This window comes from Medicago truncatula, chromosome 5, assembly GCF_003473485.1.
Source record: "Medicago truncatula cultivar Jemalong A17 chromosome 5, MtrunA17r5.0-ANR, whole genome shotgun sequence".
NCBI lineage: Eukaryota > Viridiplantae > Streptophyta > Magnoliopsida > Fabales > Fabaceae > Medicago > Medicago truncatula.
The window spans coordinates 23,763,139-23,779,468 of NC_053046.1; the positions used below are offsets into that span (position 1 = coordinate 23,763,139).

At 34.9% G+C, this 16,330-nt stretch overlaps 1 protein-coding gene across 1 annotated transcript; it reads left to right on the forward strand.

The window, feature by feature from the left end:
* The first annotated feature begins 1,493 nt into the window (after positions 1–1,493).
* LOC25479885 (methyl-CpG-binding domain protein 4-like protein) lies at positions 1,494–5,328 on the forward strand. The gene is made up of 4 exons (XM_024774675.2): positions 1,494–1,643; positions 1,990–2,528; positions 4,330–4,526; positions 4,947–5,328. Exons 2-4 carry the CDS (start codon positions 1,995–1,997, stop codon positions 5,062–5,064), a joined length of 849 nt encoding a protein of 282 aa, XP_024630443.1. The 5' UTR covers positions 1,494–1,643; positions 1,990–1,994; the 3' UTR covers positions 5,065–5,328.
* The last annotated feature ends 11,002 nt before the right edge of the window (positions 5,329–16,330 follow it).

Below are 16,330 nucleotides of genomic sequence, written 5' to 3' on the forward strand. Positions count from 1 at the left end.
CTTTTATTTAAAAAAAAGTTAAAAAAATCAAAATTTTCTAACAATTTTGTCCCTGTACACTTTGAAACTCCACGTCAGTGTTTAACGTGACATGTTGACACTATTAACGATGAGACTTGATAGAGAGACTAAATTGATTGAACTTGGTAAAATTCAGGGACGTATTAACTATTTCGATTAATCTGAGGATGAAATTGACTGGTGCATGCAAATTGAAGGATGGAAAAGCCTATTCACTCTTATTTATTTGACAAGGGAAAAAATTGATAGCTTAATTGCTAGGGATATTACATTATATATGTATAGGTTGGGGTTCGAACCCTATACATGACAAAAAAAGATTGTTAATTTTCTTTTCTTAAAAACTTATAAATCAACAAGGACATAAGTTCAGTTAATAAGGAATTACCCTGCGAGGACATAAGTTCAACTTCTAATATCAACGTTAAGTTTTTTAAGTCTTAAAGTATGCCTCGTCAAATTCTTCGCGCTCTAAAAGGACCTTGAATACACGTTATCGTTGCGGCATAACTAATCGGGTAGAATGATTTACACCATCATTATGATTTACTGGTTACATACGATGGAATTGTTAACCTCAATCTCTTATTGATACTAATCAAAACCATGGTTATTGGGATGAAGAAACCTTACTAATTATTGGTGTTTTGATGTGTGTATTTATGGGTGTTGTGGCGGACTAGTGGTGTGGAAGAGGGGAGGAATGATTTTGCATTATTTGGTTTGGACAAAAAGAGAGAAAAAAGCATGAGTTTTTATTTTTCAATTATTTTAATTCAATCGTTAATGAACCGATTTTTTTTTATTTTAGAAATAAAAAATGACACACATGTGTCTGACTCAGCTAAATTTATGTACACGTATACATTAACTTAATCCATATTAAAAGGACCGACATTTTTGCAAAAAGATTGAGAGTGAGATATGTTATTTAGAAAATAAAAGATTAAAATTGTAGCTCTGTGAAAATTGAAATTAAAAGTTCATTAATTTTTTTTTTGAAAATCGGGTATCTCCGCACGCAATTTGCGGAGAGTCATCTCTCAAGTCTTGTGGAATCTAAATGGACAACAAACTCTTTTCAAGAATTTAACGTTGTTGAATGTCCAAGACTGGATTCGAATTCAATACCTTAATTAAATTAGAAATGACCCGTGTCATCTCATCTAAACGTTTTTTTGGTATTAAAAGTTCATTTTAGCAACAAGGAAGAAAAAAATTATATTATGGAGCAATAAGAATTCGAAAAGTTTTTTTAAGGGAAAAATAAAAAAGTTAAAAAAGAAAATATATGTGTTCGTAGGTTGACAGCTTAAAACCACATTGCCTTTCTTTCTCATCACTGCTGCCGCCCTTTACACATATTCCAGCGCGCGCTCTTTCTTCCCATTTCCGGGTCGACCCATTTAGCTCATTTCCGGGTCGCTAAGCATTTCCGACCGGCGGTGATAGGAACCATTTATCAGGTAGTGATTTCTCTCCGTTAGTTTTTCCGACCCATTCTCGTCACTGGCGCTCTCTCTCTCTCTCTCTCTCTCTCTCTCTCTCTCTCTCTCTCCATTTTCCGGGTCGTTATGCTTTTCGGTCACCGGTAGTGACAGGAACTTTCCGGTGGTGGTCAGGTCAGGTAGTGATTTCTCTCTGATGTTTTTCTTTCTATTTTTATCCCTTCTTCAGTTATTACATTTCCGACCCATTTATCAAACACTGATACGAAATAACTTATTTAATGTAATTAGTATGTTTGTACCTCGACACCGACACGTTCTCGATCAGAAATGTCGGTGTTATTTCTTCCTTATTTTCAATGTGTATAACCCTATCAAGCACCCACATCAACATTGATAATAATTTGAGAAAATGATGTAATTTAATGTAATTTTTATGTTCGATCAGAAATGTCGATGCTACTGAGCTCGGCCTCTATTTACCTGTTGGGTAATTTTTTTTTAGTTTTCTGTTACACAGGGAGAATGGAAAGTAAGCATTACTTGTATGTCGACAATCCTTTCAAGGGAAATCATCTTAGAAAGATTGAAGTTGAACAAGAGTGTAAAGTTAGGGTCCTGTCTCGTTTTTTTCATAAAGTCGAAGAGTGTAAAGTGGAGCATATTCCACAGAGGGTCGTGTCTCGTTCTACGAAGAGCATTGAAGATTTAGATCAGTATAGGTATCAGAGTGAAAAAGTGTCAAGTCTCAGAGAGTGTGTTAATAAGAGAGAACATGAAGGAACGGATTCATATCCTCTTCCTCCTAAGATTCCCAAAGACTCTCGAAAGAGGCCGAAAGTTGAAAAGCCTAGGAAATCCAAAAGAAAAACTAAACCTTTTCTTAAGGCTGATAGATGCAGGGAGGCTTACAAAAGGAAAACACTTGATAATAACTGGGTGCCTCCACGTTCTACACCTCCTCTCGTTGAAAAGCCTCTCCTTCAAGAGGATCATTTCCATGATCCATGGAGGGTGATTGTTATATGTATGCTACTGAACCGCACTAAAGGTCAACAGGTACATTCATCAAAGTATTTCTTTAGTTTTTCTTTATTGCATCCCTTATATTTTATGCTGATGTCAGTCCTGACTTTATTATGATACCGTTTCTTTCTATTTTAGTGATTAATGAATATTGTTTCTGATTTGCTTTAGAAAGGTTTACTGCTATTCTTCGTTGTTTTGGCTTTCTAAAATGTTAATCGTTTTCGGATCGCATTGCTATAATGTCATATTTGAAATTTATCTTCTTGAGGTCTTGCTTAGGAAATTATGATTAAGAATTTGATGCTGAACTGCTGATTCTGTTAGAAGCTTGTTGATGACTACATGTTGAAAGAGATGCAAACCGTTCGCATCAGTTGAGTTTTATTGAATTACTCCCAATCCCTATGAATTAGAAAACACAAGATAACATAAAAAGTAAAAATCCTTTTGAATCATTTTGAATTCATCGTAAAGAAGAACAGTGGCACATTGGCCACCTTTTTCTCTGTTTTAAAGACTTATAATTGAACGTGAATTCTGGTCTGCAATATTTTGTTTGGACAGGTTTTATTGCATTTGCACATATCGTTACACTTGTACACACGATAACCTTTTTGTAGTTCTGTAGAAAAATTTCCAGCTTGTAAAAAATTAATTCTAAATTAGTAATTTAGAAATAAAGAAGGATAATGTATCATGTATATTCTACATAGTGAATATGTTAGGATTTTAGCAGACTCTTGATTTGTTACCAAACAGTGCCCAACATTTTCAAAACAGTTCCGTTTTGGATATAATGGCAGCATACAATTAATGGAAATATCATATTCAAAACAGTTCAGTTTTGGATTTAGTGGCAGCTTACAATTAATGGAACATTTTGTAATAACTGGTAATGATAGAATAATTTAGAAACTCTCGGTGTCAATATCTAACATTATTGGTGTCTGCTGAACATAGTGTAATGCAAACAATTCTCTGCGACATTATCGGTGTCACTTTTATTACAAGAATCATACACGAGTATATCATAGAAATTCAGAGAAATAATGTTAATGTTGTTACAAGGTTGGTTCCTACCCAAGAATCAAGAGCTTGCCCTCTCCCTCCTAATTATTAATCCAATTTTGATCGAATCCTCCCTCCCTTGACCTATTACATGAATGCATAACCATAACTGTCCTATACATGATCACACAATAATAAAAGAATATACTAAAGGGGAGGAAATAAGTTACACAATTTCTGCTGTGATATGCTTATGCGGATATTATTTTTATTCATCAGTTTAAACATGTTATTTCCATTTTCATGTTGCTTCTATATAAGCTTGTTGATGACTTAACTTCTTTTCTGATGTTATTAGACTGTACCATAGTTCTTTTTTATAGTGACTGCCAATGAACACACTTTATGATGACATACTTGCCCTTCATTTTTGCCGTGATTTAACCATCGACTTTTTAGGGATGCTGCAGATTTAGGCAATGTGGGTCGTGTCCTTTTCACATGATTTTTTTTTTTCTGATGCTGACTAACTTTCCCTTTTAACAGGGATATTTTGTTCGTGACTTTATCTATAATCTATGAATGTCTCAAAAGAGTGCTGATATTTTGTTCATTTATGACATGATTTGATTAATGTCAGATGAGGTGGATGCATGATTTGAGAATATGTTAAATTAAGAAACTTGCAAATTTATGTCCGAACATATTGCGTGTCATTGATAAGTGTTGCATTTTTGCTTTGGTTAAAACATCTTTTCTCTGTATTATGTTGCTCCTTTTGTATACCCTATTTTGAGTTAGCTTCTTATTTTGCAAAATGCAGGCAGAAAAAGTTTTAGCAAACTTTTTTAAGTTATGTCCAAACGCTGAAACTTGCATGCAAGTACCAAAAGTGGAAATACAAGAGGTAATTAAGACATTAGGTCTTCAAGTGAAAAGGTCAGAAAGTTTGCAACGCCTTTCTCGTGAATACTTAGCCGGGACTTGGACTTATGTTACTGAACTGCACAGTGTTGGCAAGTATGTGTGCTCTTTTATTAACATTTTATATGTCAATTTTTCACTTTAACAAGTTACTTTTAGGCTAAATTACAATTTTGTTCCCTCTAGTAGTTTATGCTATGTGTAATTTCGGTTCATCTAGTTTTTTTTAGTGATTTTAGTCCATTCATCCTTTTTTGTTTCTTTAAAACCCTCAAATTATTATAATAAATTGAAAAATGTACAATTTGAATTGTTTAAATTGAAAAATGTACAATTTGAATTGTTTAAGTTTGTTTAGAGTCAAGCGAACATGGTTGCTCATTTTCTATATCTATAAAACTTTTGAAATTTCTTAATTTTAAACTTTATATATCAAATTAGGTTTTTTATTTTTATTTACGTGAAATTGTATATTATCTTTTCTTTACATTGATATCGGTTATCTATTTTAATCAGGTATGCGGCGGATGCATATGCTATATTTTGCACGGGCAAGTGGGATGAAGTTGTACCCGATGATCACAAGCTGAACAAATATTGGAATTTCCTTCACAGCATAAAGGATACATTGTGAACATCACAAGATTCCCAGTGTATTTATCTACATTAGTATACATAATATTATGGTATATATTTCCTTTAATGGTCGACTACTTAAAGTGAGGCATGATAGTTTTTTTGTGACAAAAAGCCAATATGTATTTCAAATGTTGCAGTGGTTTAATCAAAGCTCTGACATATATGTTGGAGGATACATTCCTACTAACATTGGATTTTGGGATGTTATATCAATTTACTCTAATTGAAATATTTGTGAACATGTTTTGCAATCTGGTTATTACAAATTTTTATTCACACCTGATGATTTTAGACCAATTTATCTCAGGGTTTAGATGGTTTTGAGCACAACCTTATGGTTATAGGGGTAATGTTCTGCTAGTTACTCTGTGAGCTACCATACAATATTTGAGTTTGTACATAAAAATCAGATCCTAATGGGAATTGGATTTCCGCATTCATCGGAATCATGCATTTTTGAATCATTTAAAATACCAAACTTGAATTTTAATCGATGTTGATGTCTTGAATGCGTGCAATTTTTGACATTTCATTACATGTATCGGCTTTAAAATTGCATCATTTGTAAATGTTATACAAAGTAATTTATTTATTATTTATTGTGAGTAAAATTTATTCATCCCCTGCAATATTGTTCACTTTCCATCACATGTCTTAATTTTGCAGCTATTCTGAAAGGAAAAATAGAAAGACACAAAAAGTAGTAGCATAAATAAAATGAATAATGTATTCTCATTGTTTGATGGTCTTTTTCTTATCAAGTAGTCTAGTGACTATAATTCTATCTTTTTAAAGTGAATAAGTTGGAAATCTGAAGTTGTAACCTCGACGCTGCATATATAATACAATGTCTCTGTCATCTGTCAACTGATTACACATCTTCATGATAGCACTCGTTTTCTTTCATTATTGCGCATCGAATGTGTTGAGACTGGTGCATAGGGATAATATTGTTTTTTTTTAGAAGCCAAAATGGAATTATAATAACAATAAAAGAGAAATCCCCAAAGTACAAAATGTGCCTTTGAGACTACTCCAAAGAACCAAGTTTTATATCATAGTGCACGAACACAGCTCAAGCAACATTAGCCAATAACCAAACAAACAAGAGGGATCATTTTGTTCTTTATAACTTCATGAGATGTTGAAATTTGGTGAAATTTTTTGTTTTTGTTGAGAACAATAAATATTGAAATTGTGGTATAAATGGGAATCAATTTTGGCTATCACTTGTGGGATTCAACTTTGATAAATGAGATTCAATATCTGAGTTTCATTTTTCTTTTTGGTATGAAAAAGAATCCTAATAATTCTAGTTTGAAATTTTGTTGATGTCTTTTTTTAAAGATGATATGTATGAAAGTTTATTGAAAATTCAATGTGAAATTTTAATTTTGCTATATTTTTATTTGTAGTTTGATGAAGATTATATGATGAGAAATATGATGACTAAAACTAAGCATTTTTATTTTGATGCATTAAATGCATATATTTAAATAAAAAATTACAATCTTTAAAAGTGTTTTAAGCTGTGAAGCCCCGATACTTCAAAATGGATGACGTACCGTATCCCCTGCATATCCTGCACCGATACCTGTCCGATACGTATCCGCAGAGTATCCAAATATTAAATTTTATTTTTTTAAAAAATAATTATCCGATATGTCCTGATACGCACGGATACTTATGTTTTTTATATTATTTTGATTTCTGTTTTTTTTTTTGTTTTTTTTTGTAAAAAATAAGAATAAAAACATTATATTACTATAATATATATACATTTCATTTATCTTTCTTTGGTGCCAGTACGACCCACACCACACCACACCATACAAACAATTGCATCTTTCCCTTTCTAAGAAATTAAGGTTTCAACTTTTTCTTCCAAAGTGGTCGCCGTCCACTTTGGCCACCGTCGAGAAATTAGGGTTTAAAGCTTCCTGTGCAACCTTGTTCTTCCTCATGTTGTGAGAGAAATTGGAGTACTTTCTCTTTTATCCATTCTTTGAAAAGAAACAAAATGGATCCAAAAAGGGTAGAAGATTTGGTTTATGTGCATACTAATCTTCGACTCTTGTCAAGGAAAGAAGATGGATATAAGAAAGGACAATCAAGAATGTGGGACATTAGTGGAGATGCGCATGAACCGCTTGATGGTGTTGGAATTGAGTTAGCAGAGTTGTCTTTGGATGAACCGGATTTGGAAGCTGATTTGTATCTTGATGATGGGAATGGAGGAGAGGAGATGTAAACGTTAGTTACTTGTTAGTGTTAACTCTTAGTACTGATGTGTTCTTTTTTGGATATGGTGCTTCTTTTTTGGATCGATATAGTATAGCATTGTAACACTCCTATTTCTATTAAAGCAATTAAGCATGCGAATAATACATTTATTCAAGAAATAGAGGCTACGTCATCATCCAAAATTTAAAACCAATAAACATGTATATAAACTTCAACAGTCACAGCGGAATATAAACCAGAGTACTCAAAATATACATGACATCAATCAATTATTACATCAACATAGATGAATCTCAAAAATCCCAACATACGGGTAAGTCTCCAATCATAACAAGATCCAAAGTAAAAGATAATCTAGACCGACACAACGAAGCCTAGATCAGAGCCGACTAAACTCTAAACACCGATATCGGAGAAAACTCCCGATATCCACCAATGCACAAAAACTCACCGAGCAACTAACCCTGCACAACGTCTACCCATCCATACAGACAGGTAGGCGGTTAAAACCACTCAGGGTAAGTATTACATCATCATAATCCAAAGAACAGTTAACATGAATATTTCAATATAAACATCATGCACTTGATCAATAATATTCATATATCAATACTTACATCAATAATCATCAATCACATGTGTCATGAACAAATCTCAATTCACAATTATTCATACACAATCACCAATCACATATATCAATAAGACTCATGTATATGCACCTATTGACACATATATGCATGTGGTACCAAATCACCTCAAGGTCGTCACCTGAATCCAGACCACCAAGGGTCTCTGCAAGACCGAAGTCCACAAACTAGATCTCAAAAGATCTCTGCAAGGCCGAAGCCCAAAAACTAGATCACAAATGATCTCTGCAAGACCGAAGTCCACAAACTAGATCTCAAAAGATCTATGCTAGGCTGGAGCCCAATAATGAATAAAACATCATATAAAATCTCAACACGACTATGATGCATGGACATGTACAAGGACTCGATAATGCGACAACAATCCACAATTTTCACCTAAATATATAGGACAACACCCAATTATATTGATTATCTCCACAACATTGCATTATCAAGAAAACATGTCTATACACAGATAAATCATAGTATTCATCATCACACATTATCATGATTATCAATAATCAACAATGTCATTCAACATTAACTATCTCATATAGTTTCACCATTCAAGCATTCCTTACATTCTAAGTAAGATATCATACACACCTCATGATAAACAATCATATCCAATACAATCATTCAATCATACAACATCACTTAGTCATATAAGAATAGTCACAACAATTCATAAGACAATTGGCTCAAGAAACATTTCCGACCAAAAACCATATCAAGTGGCCACCGGCCAACATTGATAAATCTCAAGACAAAACGACACAAAGATTCACTAGACCCCTTTGCACAAGGTTAATTCTTTCATAAAAACACCCCTAGATGATTAGGATAAAGTCCCAATACATAGGAATAAGTTTGGAAACAATTGGATCAAAGAAAATTGCATTTTTGAGGTTTTTAGAAAGACAACATCGTGGCACGTTGGTTTCCCATCGTGGCACGATTTTTCCAGGATCAGAAAGACTGAAATCCTGATCAAAATCGTGGCACGATGACCCCGAATCGTGGCACGATCATAGTTTGACAGACAACCGAGATTTTCAACCTCCACGTTTTCGCGCATAAAAATCAAACCGTTAATCCGTTTTCGATGCCGTTTTCACCTACGTGTTCATGAGACTTAGCCCTATCTCAACATTCCCAAATTCATTTTCCAAAGCCTTACACATCACTCATTTTTCCAAAACGGTTAACAATTGAATTTTCACTCGAAACCCCCGATTTCTCACAAACGACTCGACTATCACAATTACAACATAAAAACAGAAATTCCAACAAGTTTAACTCATTTAACCACATAGACTACTCAGTCAACAAATTTGTATATCAAATTTCACTTTGGGTCCTTCACATGAACATCTAGCACAACTTCACCAATACAAACAACTAATTTCATAAAATGGAATAACCATGATATCATTCAACAACAACAGCATATCCAATTCAACAACACTTCATTTAAACATGAATTCAACCATAATTCAACAACACAATATCCCAATTCAACAATTGAGCGAAATAAGTACTCATTTTCACCAAACCAACAACAACAACTTATTTCACAACAACAAATTATGAATCATGAATACCCAAGCCAAGAATTAGCATCCATAACATCACTTAACAACAACAACATCTATTGATCATGAAACTTATCACAATTCATCAACAACATAGCATAATTCACCAATTGAGCATATGTTCAACACATACCCATTTTTCATACTTTGAACATGTAATTCAACTAACAACAATTTAATTATCGATAACTTCATACATCTAAACATGTCATCATAATTAGAGCACAAATTTCATCATTTATGGACAATTAATCAATTCACCTAATTAAGCACTTTTCATACAAATAATTGAAAATTTCAATAAGTGATTATGATGAATTCTAACCCCCTTACCTTAGTTAGGTTAATCTCTCTAGCTTATGCTTCAATTTTGCTCCTAGCTCTTCTCCCAACCCTTGATTCTGCAAGTCCTCTTCTCTCTAACCCTTTTCTCCTTTTGCTCCCACTTTCTCTCTCTATTCTCTCCAAAATATCTTAGTGAAATGAAAGTGTGAGGAAATTTCTCATAAGAGTAGGTTTTTATACTAAGTCTCCTTATTGGGCCTAACCCTCCACTTAATGGACTTAACCCATTTCTATTCAAACCAAAAATGTTTCTACACTCTAACCGGTAATTAACTAATAACGGTCAAGTAACGGTAAAATGTCACGAACGGTCACTAAACGGTAGAATCTTAATTTTACTCTAGTAACTTAGTAAACCAACGGTTCTCACTAATCACTAAAAGTAATTCTCACAAAAAATTATAATTTTACCCGTTCTCACAAAATGACCAAAATACCCCTAAGTTCAATATGACTAAAATACCCTTCTAACACGGAAACCCATGGAAATGCACCCAATGATGAATAATCACACACAAACACATATGAACACATAACAAAAGTAATTAAAATAAATCTAGCTAAAAATCGGGCTGTTACAACTCTCCCCCCTAAAAAGAATTTTCGCCCTCGAAAATTACCTGAAGGAAACAACTCCGGATACGAAACCTTCATCCTACTCTCCGGTTCCCAAGTGGCACTCTCACCAGTTGGTCCAACCCAAATCACTTTGATTAAAACAATCTTTTTGCCTCGCAAACGCTTCATCTCACGATCGTCAATTCTAACCGGCCAAGTCTCAACGGTCATATTATCTCTTACTTCCAACTCATCCACTTGAATCACATGAGACACATCATGCACACACTTCCTCAACTGAGACACATGAAACACATTATGAAGATTCGACAAAGATGGTGGTAACGCAATCCGATACGCTACAATCCCAACCTTCTCAATAACATCAAACGGTCCAATAAAATGGGGAGTCAACTTCCTACACTTCAAAGCACGACCAACACCGGTCACAGGATTCACCCTCAAAAACACATGATCGCCAACCTGAAACTCAATATCCTTTCTCCTCTTATTGTAACACCCCGTTTTCCCAACATGAAAATTTCAAAACATTTTTCAGAGTATTCAACATAAAAACGAAATGCTACACTTCTAAAAATCATAAATGAGATAATTAATTAATTATCCTTCAACATAAATCAATTCCAAAACATTGCAGCGGATTAAATTCATCAACTTAAATAAGTCTTGGCACGCAGGCCTCATCAAAGCATCTCATAAGTCAGTTAAACAACTTAATCATTTCAAACTCATAAAACAAATACGTAAAGGAATAAGAAATAGCCACAAAAGATCCCATCCCGTTACGTATCAGAGCACCTAAAAGACTCAGTGAAGGATAACCACTCACGACAGCAAAGCAACGACAACTACTCTCGATTACCTGCAAGTTACTCATACGAAGAGCAACATTTCCAAGCAGAAGGGGTGTGATTTCACAAAACAATAATATTAAACATATAATTCAACAACTTCAACAACTTGGCAACTTGACATCTTTGACTCGACAAATGCGACTATGCAACTTAGATCTCTTATATGCATGTGGTACCAATCCAGGGCATCAAGCCCTCAACGTATTAAGTATTAATATCCTTCCAGGGCATCAAGCCCCCAACATAATTGAGCTAAAGCTCCAGGGCATCAAGCCCCCAACGTGGTGAGCCAAGGCTCAAGGGCATCAAGCCCCCAAAATGAATGCTAATGCATGGACACAACATCTTAACAACTTAGAACAACAACCTCTTATACAAGTCCAATAATTTGGAACATCATCACCTTCAACTTAGACCGACTCATGCAGCTTAGTTAAATAACAAACAGCGACATAGACAGTATGCAAATCATCATGATATAACAATATCGAATGCAAGTCATCAACATCTCAAATATCAAACATAATTCATGTAATGTATATACAATTATATAACATTATAAACAACATCAATATGCATCAGTCTTACTGGAACAGCAACATCAAGACAAACAACTTAGTTTCTAACCTCTAAGATCAACTCACATCAACTCGTGCGACAAAGATCGCATTTAGCATAAGCAAGACTTTCTGTAACTGGGTCATTCGCAAGGCGAGAGCCTCTGTAACATCCCGTTTTCCCAATATAAAAATTTCAACATATTATCAGAGTAATCATCAAATAACGGAATGCTACACTTCTAAAAATCATAAAACAGATGATTAACAAATTATCTTTCAACATAATTATTTCAAAACTCGCAGCGGATAAGTTTATCATCATTAATAAAGTCTTGGCACGCAGGCCTCATTAAAACATATCATAAAATTCAGTCAAACATCTTAATCATAAATATCATAATCAATACGTAAAGAAATGGAAAATAGCCACAAAGATCCCATCCCGTTACGTATTAGAGCAACCTAAGGACTCAGTGAGGAACACGTCACTCATGACAGCAACACGGCACACTAAGCTCGATCACCTGCAAGTTACTCATACGAAGAGCAACATTTCCAAGCAGAAGGGGTGAGATTTCACAAAACAATAATATTAATCAATATAATTCAACAATCGTAATTAACAACATAAACATCATAAACATCATTGCATCTTTGATAATAAAATATCAAGTAATCACTTCATTCAATCATCATAAATAACATAACATCTTAACATCATTTGACTCGACAATGCGACAATGCAACCTAAACCTCTTATATGCATGTGGTACCAATTCAGGGCATGAGCCCCCAACATTTTAGTATTAATATACTTTCAAGGCATAAGCCCCCAACAATTATTTTGAGCAAATGCTCCATCGTGGTGAGTACAAAGCTCCAGGGCATGAGCCCCCAACAAATGTATGCTAATGCATGGACTCAATCATCTAAAACATCTTAATCATCATCTCATATACATCCAATAATTTGGAGTTCAACATCATCTTAATCATCTTGTATAGACTCATGCAACTTAGTTAAATAACAATAGCAGCATAATCAGATCACAACAACATTATAACTTCATAATATCAATTCATTTCAACAACATCTTGATCATTCAATAATATTTCAAGTAATACAATTAATCATTAAATCACATTATAATCAGCTTAACAGTTCATAGCAGCTTCACAAATTTCAGTTAACATCTTAAATAGGTCACATTACTACCTAAGGGTCCATCCCTAATCAATTTATGCGAAACAGATCGCAACATCCTAACTTGCATTCAGTTCTGGAAGTGCTCGCGAGGCGAGAGCATCTGCTCGCCACGGCGAGTACAAGCCAGAATTCCAACTAAGGTTGCTCTAAGCTAAACCAGGTTCAATCTCATCCTACATTATCATTTAATCCTTAATACACATCTTAAGGTACTAAAAAACATCTAAGGTTCAACTCAAAAGTAAAAAATATAGAATTCGACATGCTCTCTGGTCATGCTCGCTATGGCGAGTAAGGTTGCTCGCTGTGGCGAGCTGCGACTTGTAACTCGCGAGGCGAAGGGAAATTGCTCGCATGGCGAGCGATGAACTTCATCACTCGCGAGGCGAGGATAATCGTTCGCGAGGGGGAGCGATGAATGCAGGCTCGGGCAGAATGCAGTTTGGACCGTCATAATATTCTTCAAAGCTTAGAAACCCTCGGAAAGGTCTTAAATGCCCTTCATAAGGACCTAAAAGGTTTTCCAAAAGGGTTATTGGGTTTAGGCGCCCCCTCCTGAACCTTCAGAACTTGCCTAAAAATATTCTAAAGAATTCTTAAGCTTTAAAAGCACCACGCCTTGTACCAAGACTTGTGCTTGGGGGCTGTGGACCGTCATAATATTCCTAAGGACCTGAAAGACCTCCACAAGGGCTTTTAGACCCTTCAAGAAGGCCTTAATACCTTTAAAAGAAGCCCAAGGGCCCCGGGCGCACATTATCCATGGCGCCGCCTCAATAATCTCTAGAATCTTCTAGAGACCGCCCCTAAATACATAAATACCGCTATTACTTGGAGACTAAGCAACCGAAACCCAAGCCCATAGAAGGCTATAAATACCACCCTTGAGAACACCCTCAGGTATCTAATAATCAGTCTAAAACCTTAGTATACTGAGAAAACCCTAGTTCTCTTTACCGTACTTTTTCGACAAGTACAGTTGGCGCCCACCGTGGGGCAACAGTAAAACTAACCTAGACCACACTCACAAACCTAAAATCCCTCACGGCTATCTCCAAAATACGGTGGCCGGCAAAGATCACAACAACCTCGACAGTGACATTGTGAAAACGATGATATTACTAATAGAACAACTGAAGCGGCAATAGGAAATCCTTCAGACTTCTAAGACGATGATCCATCCAAAAAGCGGTTTACAAAATAACTCCCTGAACGATTTTTGAATTTTTTTTTTATATGTTTCACGTGTTTTTGATAGCACTTGTTCTTTATTTTTGCGATTCAATATCTGTCATATTATCTCTGTGATTCTTGTAAATCCCTTTCTTGATAAGTACATATATACGCTGGAATGACAATTACCTTGCAGTAATGACAAATTGGTGACTCAATCATTCACAAGGGAGTGAAATATTTTCTTAAATCGGTGATCACAAATCGGTGACTCAATCATTCACAAGGGAGTCAAAAACTTTCTTGAATCGGTGACAAAAATAATGAATATGTATTTTATTGAGTATTCGCAATCACGTGATACCATAACTGATGTGATTATAAGTCTCTTTTAAATCTCCAACCTATTAAATGAATTGATTTTTATTAAGTGCTTGATTTCAATGGATATCATGTTGAATTGATTTTTATTAAGTGCATGATTTCAATGGATATCATGTGATCTTCTAATATCGTTATTCTTTTATATATATATATAATTCTGCTTATCAAGTATCGGTATAAGTTGCAAAGTGCTTTACATTCTGTTTTCTCTTCCACAAATGATAAGGCTATTATACGAGAAAACCATTATATACCAAAATCTATTGTTTTACTGTCTGTGACAGAAAATTCCAGCAAGCATAATTGTAGTGGTGGTTAGGGCAATGAAAAACACTACTTTGTTGTAGTTTTGTAGAGGATATGTTATGAGTAATATCAGGTTCGATTTTTCCAAAATTGTCATTGGTGGAACTGACATACTATTTATTCGATGTTATATCATTTATTCAAAGTATGTAAAACTCTACAAACTAAGCTTTGTTGCTGCTGCAAGGTCGTTTTAAAGATTTTCGATGAGATAGTGATACACTCTTGGAGGTATTAATCCAGCTCTTGAATAAACTTTGCTATACACATGTGTCTTTAGGGCACAAGTTAACATGACCCTTATTCTAAATGGGTGAGTGGGTATAAGAGAAGTAAAAATAAGATAATGGACGAGTTAATTCCAATTTAATTAGATGAGTTAAAGTCTCAAGTTGACATGAGAGAGAAGCGAACGGAAGAAAATAAGAAACATAGGTAGAAGAAGTAGCCCCTTTTTAACACGAGACGAAATAGAATAATATAGTTGGATATTCAAGCAGAAGACGTAGTTCATTTAATAAGAGAAGAACTAGGATAGTTGTAATCATACTTATTGAATAGCGTCATAAAACAACTAACAAAATTATTTAAACACTCTTTAACTACTTGGACGTCCTGGTTATCAGTGAATGAAGAGAAATGCTTGGTTGTTTTCTCAACCGCCAACAACGTGAGGAAAGAATATCTATTATCTCTCATACTTACCAAGCAGCGGTGGCGGTTTCTATTTGTCTCTTGTATACCACCGTTTTATGTTTTACATCTATTTATGTTGGGTATATTTATGATACTAATTACTTTGGAAGTTTAGAAGAATTGTTATATTTCAGATAAAACAAGGTTGGGATACTAACAAGCCCGCCCAGGGGCTAGATGAATGAAAGGATAGAACTCGCCAATCAACACGCCATAATTAAACGAGCATGGAAGCAACCGTCTCGCCATGGAAAAGATAAAGATGAAACGCGGAATTATATTCTAAAATAACTTTTTCGACCTTTGAGATTTGTTTTGCCGGTTTTTAATAAGAAGATTATCGAGAGACCGCCCAAACTGGGTCAACCTTTTATAGGCTCTGAACTCGGCGGCCCGATAAAAAGAAGATTATCGAGAGACCGCCCAAACTGGGTCAACCTTTTATAGGCTATGAACTCGGCGGCCCGATAAAAAGAAGACTACCGAGAGAGCGCCATCAACCTTATTAAAGGCTCTGTACTTGGTGACCCGGTAAAAAATCCGAGAGAGCGCCATCAACCTTATTAAAGGCTCTGCACTTGGTGACCCGGTAAAAAATCCGAGAGAGCGCCATCAACCTTATTAAAGGCTCTGCACTTGGTGACCCGTGATGAGTCATTTATTGTCTATTTTAATATGCTTTTTAGTTTA